We start from the raw sequence: 7,569 nt of genomic DNA, 5'->3' as shown, positions 1-7,569 counted from the left end.
GTCCTTTTTATTTACCGTGTTGCTCGCAGCACCCAGCGATTCACCACGGGATCAGGTCGGTGACAGGATCCGGAAACTCGGGGTGGACAAGTCCCCATCCCACACCAGTACCTGGGAAGTGCCGCACCCGGGCCAAGGGTCCATAGATTAAAAAGCTCCTCGCCTGCATCTGGAGGCGGAGACGCGGTCCCCATCACCACCGTACCTGTCTGTTGATCCCAGTCCTTTCATCTGCTTTACGCCCACGTAAGCTACTAATAGCCGAATGTTTGACATTTTGAGTTCCACAACTCAGCTTTTCACTGGAAGACACGGTTCTGGAGAACATCTGTCTTCATGGGTCCTCTTCTTGGGTGTAGGACATCAGGCTCGTGACCATATATCATACAGTAAGGCAGCATGAGGATGTTGATGAAGCTCGATCATTACAACCAAGCTCCCAGAACCTGGTCAGACCAGAGCACCTTCATCAACTTCAAGACTTTAAAAAAACAACAACGTGACGAGTGAAAAAGTGGACGTGAAGTGATTGTGAAACACTGTCATTGTGAAACACTGCAGCACAGCACACGGTGACACAACGAAATGTGTCCTCTGCTTTTAACCATCACCCTTGGAGAGCAGTGGGCAGCCATGACAGGCGCCCGGGGAGCAGCGTGTGGGGACGGCGCTTTACTCAGTGGCACCTCAGCGGACGGGGATTCGAACCGGCAACCTTCTGATTACGTGGCCGCTTCCTTGACCGCTAGGACGCCACTGAAAGGAAATGGTTACAAGTAACTAATGCAGAAGATGTGCACGCTGGACTTCAAGTGACATTGGTTGCCCTTGTGCAAGCCGTGGTTACCAGTGCTGTTTAGAACAAAACCTGACGCTCTAAAGGTTGTTCTTCAAGTTCTCAGCGGATCATCACGATAATAAAATTCCCAAAATCCCTATGAAATTACATTAAATCCAATTACTCAAGAAAATGTGGTTTACGACCGAAAAGAAACCGAGTGGCAAAACGCTATTTTATCAGCGCCTCACCCCGCCATGGGCCAGCCTGGAGTGAAGTCGGAGGGAAGTGGGTGGCGCCGGCGACTGACAGGGTGGCGTGAGGGCAGGGGGAGCGTCAGCAGGTGATTCGGCGAGTTCCGCCTGGCTGCGCCCGACATGCGACGCGCCCGTCGCCGGTGACAGCGTCACCGCGGCCCCTTTCACTCATCTGTCGGCAGAGGTCAGACGGGGCCCGTCCAAAATCTCCATCAAGCGCCCTGCGCACACGCGAAGGCCCCGCAGGCTGCGGGGAGAAATTCGGCGCCGAACCGAGCGACTGTGAAGACGTCGAAGGGGGGCGGGGGAGAGTTCGCGGGGGTCGAATATCATTAAGCAATTGAGAAAGTTAATTAGGCAGTTCTGATAATTATTGCCATGGCAACCTGCGCGCGCTCATGCAGATTTGATTAATGAGGTGGCGTTGGCGGGCGCGGGAAAGAGGAGCTGGAGGGCCCCCTGGTGGTCGGAGACGTTGGTGCACCTAGAAATGCCAGGAACCAGAAGCCACCGATGATGGTGTGATAACGAATATAAAATATTCTTACGCTATAAACGCAGTATACAGTGTAACATGGTGATTTCTGCAGGGATATCAGTTTATCTAAAAAAAAGGGTTAAAATGTGTTCTGCTTTAAAACATTTTCCAAAAAAAAAATCATACATGGATTCATGCCATATTTAAATAAATAGGATTTTTTCAGTAACGCCTGTTATTTGTCCCCCACTGGCTCCACTTCCTAATGCAGATTCTGCATTTAAATGCAAAAGCAGTGCAGGAGAAGTTCCTTTGACAATACCCTTATCTAACAAATTATTTTTAATTCCAGGCTGTTTGGTATTCATTCCTCTCCACCAAGAGGTTTAACCAGAAAGTTGGAGGACCGTCCTGACGAGGCAGGAGACCAATCAAGGGGCCACCATCAAGCTCCACGTTTGAGCTCTGCAGCGTTTCTCCTGAATAAATAAAGGAACGAGTTGACTGTCACGCAATTTGCCACCAGGCTTTCATTAGCCCAGATATTTCTCGTCGGGGCGACACTTTCTGAATTTTAAAGCAGCCGTGACACCGCGGGGGGACGTTTCCCTGGAGACCGGCGGAAAATTCCCACAGACGGAGCAGCAGGAACAACAGGGATGAGTCTTTATTGTAGAAATATCAAACAGAATTGCAATTCTATTAAACATTTCACTGTTTTTTTTTTTTTTTTACATCCTCTTTCTTAAAGAGGTACACACTCAGAGATATAAAAAATTATAAAAACACGCACACAGCATTGCGAATTCCACACCTGCAACTGGACCTGATGGAGCCCAGGCCCGACATGGTTAATCAAAAGAAGGTGGTGCAGAATTACACCAGCAACTACAGAATTGACCTTTGAACCAGTCCTCAACTGTCCGTTGATTCGGGTCGAGAGAGAAACGCGCCTCAACCGTAACAAACCAGCTAACTTTTTCACTTTTAAACGACCTTCAGGTCGCAGAAGAAGTCAGCAAACTCTGCACTGCACACTTGCTTTAAATCCATCTAATTGAAATGATGGAGATACTCAGCTGTTTAGATATGAGAGCGGGCTGCAGTGTTTGTGCGTTTTAGATGATTTCATCATTTGAAATCCTGCGGCTGATGAAATGCACCACCAATTGCTGAAATATGACGCGAAATGCATTGTGGGAAATCTATATCATTTCCATGAGGCCCGTCCGGGTGGAGGAAGTGCAAGGTTCTCTCACAGTATCGTATCAGTATGAACGCCGCGTTCTGATTGGCTCAATGTGCAATGGAGTCTTTTCCTAATTTTTTTTTTTTTACAAAGCAGGATTCTCAGCAGCCCAGTAACCCAAGTTGAACCCGAGCCCAACACAACATGATGCAAGCAATGCTCCTGACACAGCAACGTCAATCAGGATGTCCTTCACGACCAGTAGGAGGGAGGAGGAGGCGTCGATTTACAGCCTGCGAGCACAGACATACATAAATATATCTCTGCATTCAGATTTCACGAGTGTTGAAATACGGAGGAATTTCATCTCCATCAACCAGCGGAGTCAAACGTCTTTGGGTTTTGAAAAGCGTACTAGTACATAAATATACAAGTATTTTAATTCTTCTAATTATTATTGTCAATTCACCTGACAGACTTAAAACTGGAAGAAAATGAGGCAGATTTTCCTTCTGCTGTGTGTCGATGAATATTCGTGGGACCACGCCCACTACCAGCACCAACATCAGCACTGTAATTCCAGAAATCTGACAAGTTAATGGATGTCAAGTGGGCCAACATAGGAAAAATAAATAAATAAAAAAATCCATAATTTTACCAGAAACCTGCTCTACACTGTTTTGTACCTGCAAACATAGACAGATCTTCACCATGTTGGACTATTCAATACCAAACTGGACCGTTCTCCACCCTACAAGGGTGTCCCTCTCTCACTCACTCCTTCACAAGGTCCTCACTTTATTCAGAAAGAGTTAAAGTGTGTTGGATGTCTCTATAAAAGCCCATTGAGACAAACTACATGTGATTTGGGGTTAAATAAGAAAGTTTGAGAATTGGGGGTGATGGGAAAATAGCTGATATTAAAATATGAATCCTGCTTTGTAACACACAACCTTACAAAATAAAGTTCGACATTTCCACCTCCCAAAACTGTAGTCTCTTGTGCCAGAGTCAGTCAGACAGGACGTCCTCACACCCCTTAGATGAGCAGGGAGGGGGCGGGCTTCTTGCCAGGCCACGCCTCCTTGGCATATTTTTTCTTGCGGGGCTCGTTGAGGACGTCTGCAGTGTAGGGTCCAGGCACGGGGACGGGGTTTAGGATCACCGGGGGCGGTACTGTGGTGGGGCTCAGATCAACCTCGGGCGCCGGGTTGGGGAACGGCAGGGGGACAGTCCCCATGGCCGAGCCACCCTGACCAGTGACAGGGAGACCCCCAGACTCCTGGGCTGTAGGAGGGAGGTCACCGTACAGGCCACCCCCCACAGGGAAGTTCTGCATCCGCCGAGCAACACCATCCTCCAAGCCCAGGGTGATGTGACCCTCCAACTTCTTCTTCTGCAGGAAACAAAACCCCTCAGTCAAACCCTGAATGTACTGGAACCATAACCGCAGCCAGAACGCAATCCGATGCAACACCAGAAAATTCTACCGGGGAAGTAACGATGCGCACTCCAGAGAAAAAAAAAAAAAAAAAAAAGCACTTACTGAGAAATTCTCTTCCGCCCTGATCTAATGTTTGCTTGAGAGTGTGCATGTCACTAGTTTAAGGGATGGTAGTAGCCTAGTGGGTAACACACTCGCCAATGAACCAGAAGACCCAGGTTCAAATCCCACTTCCTACCATTGTGTCCCTGAGCAAGACACTTAACCCTAAGTTGCTCCAGGGGGGACTGTCCCTGTAACTACTGATTGTAAGTCACTCTCGTTGTCTGCGTGTTTTGTCAAATGTTATTATTGTTCATGTTACATGAACCGGAGAAACATTGTTTTGTTTCACTTTGCACTGTCTAACATGTAACTGAAATGACAATAAAGCTTGATTTGAAATTGAAATAATCCATCGGAATCTAATTCACTCGCATGCTTGTCCCATAAATGCCATTCTGATGAAAATGAGCATCTATACCTTTAACGGGACGACGGCGGTCTGCACCATGTTCCTGAAGCGGCCGACTGACGGGTCGATGTCCTCTGCGAACAGAGACAGAAACCAGAGTGAATCAGAGCAGAGACATGAAGCCCCGAGCATGCAGCATCTCGGACGGGAGGCACGTACCGGGGTTGATGATCTCCTCATCCTCGCTGAAGGACACCCGGTAGCTCCTCTTCCTCCTCTTGGGCCGCTGGATGTCCAGGTTGCCCTCCTCGATGGTCAGGGTGGAGATGCGCTTGTTGTGTGCCGTGTTGAACTCGGTCAGGTTCTGTCTCAGGAAAAGATGGGTGTGAGAAGGCCAGCCTTCTGACTAATGGAAAGAATAAAACAAACAAACACACACACACACACACCTCCAGCTCCGTCTCCTCCTCTGGCAATCCCAGCAGCCCCTTCAGCTCCTCGTCCTCCAGCCCCTTGTTCTCGGCCCCACCGGCAGTGGGCTGTGCCTGCGGCTTCTCCCGCAGCGTGTAGGCGCGTGTCGATGCCCCGAACGACATGGTGGAGTCGATGGGCACCTGCTGCGGCTTGTGGGGTTCCAGACGAATGTGGCCCAGGAACGTCCCATGAGCTGCAAGCGAGAGGGGAAACAGGTGGGGTGAGCTGGAGGTGCAGTACACAGTGTAGGGTCTCTGATAAAGATCCTCACTGCTGTTGAGGTCGATGAGGAAGACCCTCTTCAGATGCCGATGGTAGACCAGGGCCGCGTGGACTCTCGAGCATGACTGGTGATCGATGGTGAAGTCGCAGATGTCTGGGTTCCGGCCGAACAGGTAGAACTTCTTCTCATCGATGATCAGCTTCTGTGGGGCAAGAACAGGAAGCAGGAACATCTGATAGGACACGAACGTCCTCCACAATAGGAACAGGCCGGGGACGAGGGTCTCACCTCTATCAGCTTGTCTCCTTTCACCACGTCCAGATGGAGTCCTGGTGGAGGCTTTCCTGCCCTGAAACCATACATGCAAATTAATGCACAGAAATGTTCCTGCAATAACATCAGTCGTGTGATCATTTCCGAACGTGCACAGTGGTGGATTAAAAGCACGTGAAAAAACGGCGACATGCACCCAGCAGGAGGAGCGCCATCAGCCCGGAGCAGAGAGACCTCGGCTTCTCGCGGGTTCCGGGCGGGGCTGCGGCATTTTCAACTGGCGAACAGCGGGACTTAAAAATAAAATAACTCTAAATTCATAACGCCTGCAATGCAACGAGGGACTTACCATGTCGGACAGTCGAAAAGAGGCGTGTTTGCGTTCGGATCGGCGGCCATCTTGCTAACGCAAGGACTTGTGGGTAAACTGGCGCCTTTTCACGGCGTGATGAATCATGGGAGATGCTGTTTTTGTCAGTTTTCTACAACTGAAAAGAATCGAGGCAAATCGGTCTTTATCAAAAACTTTATTTTACGAGTAAACAATCAGTACAAAATGAGCAGAAAACGGCACCATGAGCACAGCGTGTTAACAGAGTTTACACCAGAATACATTATGTACAAAACCTGTACAGAAAACTGCTGAAAAAGGCCCTTTCTGGGACATGGTGGGACGTGATCTCATTCAGGTCCTGAATGCTCAGGGCTAAGACTGGGATGACATGCAGCCATTAGGACGATTTATTCATTTCACACACGGGACCAAATTTTTTTTTGGACTGCTACACTGTTAACCCGAAAGTTCTTTCTCTACAAACAGTTTGAGTAAATATCACTATAAAAAATTGTTTTGTTGCATAACCTAAACAGTATGAGTATATGAAGAGTGTTTGAGACAGTCATTGGGTGTACTCATATTTTATAAATTTAACTAAATTAAACTATCAAGATTTCCCTCAGGCCACAGTGCTGCCCCGTTGTGATTGGCTGAAAGCTCCAGGCAAGTCTTTGCTTGTCCATTGGAGGATACAGGGAAAGTTGTGCCATTTTCTTATCATTACAAAGCAAGTTAAGGTCTGTGCACTTTGCATGCTCCTTGGACAATACATTTCATCTACAGTTGTCTGTTTTTCTCAAGTTTGGACCCTTTTAAAGTAATTTTGCTTGGTGTAACGAGGAAACCATTTTAGGGATGATCAAGGTGAGTTATTTTCTCAAATACTACTAATTAGAAACTGCTGGAACATTTGTAGTTTGAAACGTGCATTTGAATGTGTGTACATTATGAGGTTGTCTTAAGTGAACAGTGAGCATTTGATACTTGCAGCATTGTGTTTTAGAGTAGTTCGCTACTTGTGTGTTCTCTACATACAGTTTTGCAAATGTAGAATTCAAATTATTTCAATATAGGTTTGAAAAAGTAAATACTTTCAACATATGCCAAATGTTTTTGCACTACTAGTTTTGTTTAAAGCCACCTTAAAATGCTTTGGAAATACAAGTACTGTATACAGGCTAAAACATGGAACTTATGCAAGAACTGAGCCCTTTCCTTGCTTGCATCAGTAATCATATTAGCTCTTAGATGAGAGGAGGTTGTAAAGGACTCGCCTGACATCAACCAGATGATCCAACACTGACCAGCGCTGAAATCAGGTTTGTGAATGTGTCCTTTAATGTTTTTTTTCTTTTTTGTTTTAAATGCATCATAAAACCACATTGAATTCTAAAAATCAAAATATTAAATAATTCTACACAGACAAATATTCTCTGAATATTCTCTTTTTGTCTAGATTCTTGCAATATGTAGAGTTTGAGGGAGAAAACACTTTTACCTTAATTCGGCAGGTAATGCTAAATTTAGATCGAAGTGAGCTACCTCCAAATGTTCAGAAGCTGAAGAATGAGCAAGCAGGGAAAGACACAATTATGCTGTGTTGCACAGTTACTTTGCACAGATTAGAGCAAATAAGCTTGCAGTTGTTCATTTTGTATCTGA

The 7,569-nt window shown here is 46.7% G+C and overlaps 1 protein-coding gene across 2 annotated transcripts; it reads right to left on the bottom strand.

The window, feature by feature from the left end:
• Positions 1-2,164: 2,164 nt before the first annotated feature.
• ppp1r8a (protein phosphatase 1, regulatory subunit 8a) lies at positions 2,165-5,986 on the bottom strand. Of its 2 annotated transcripts, XM_028964165.1 has the most exons (7): positions 5,920-5,986; positions 5,586-5,646; positions 5,346-5,499; positions 5,050-5,267; positions 4,820-4,964; positions 4,670-4,734; positions 2,165-4,098 (listed from the first exon to the last, which is right to left on the bottom strand). In XM_028964165.1, exons 1-7 carry the CDS (start codon positions 5,967-5,969, stop codon positions 3,742-3,744), a joined length of 1,050 nt encoding a protein of 349 aa, XP_028819998.1. In that variant the 5' UTR covers positions 5,970-5,986; the 3' UTR covers positions 2,165-3,741. The 2 variants fall into 2 exon arrangements, with proteins under 2 accessions (XP_028819998.1, XP_028819996.1); XM_028964163.1 differs by having other exon boundaries at positions 5,346-5,646; positions 5,920-5,968.
• Positions 5,987-7,569: the final 1,583 nt, after the last annotated feature.

This window comes from Denticeps clupeoides, chromosome 20 (assembly GCF_900700375.1).
Source record: "Denticeps clupeoides chromosome 20, fDenClu1.1, whole genome shotgun sequence".
Classification (NCBI taxonomy): domain Eukaryota; kingdom Metazoa; phylum Chordata; class Actinopteri; order Clupeiformes; family Denticipitidae; genus Denticeps; species Denticeps clupeoides.
Note: the sequence above shows the minus strand (reverse complement) of the source record. Positions and strands in the feature narration are given on the sequence as shown.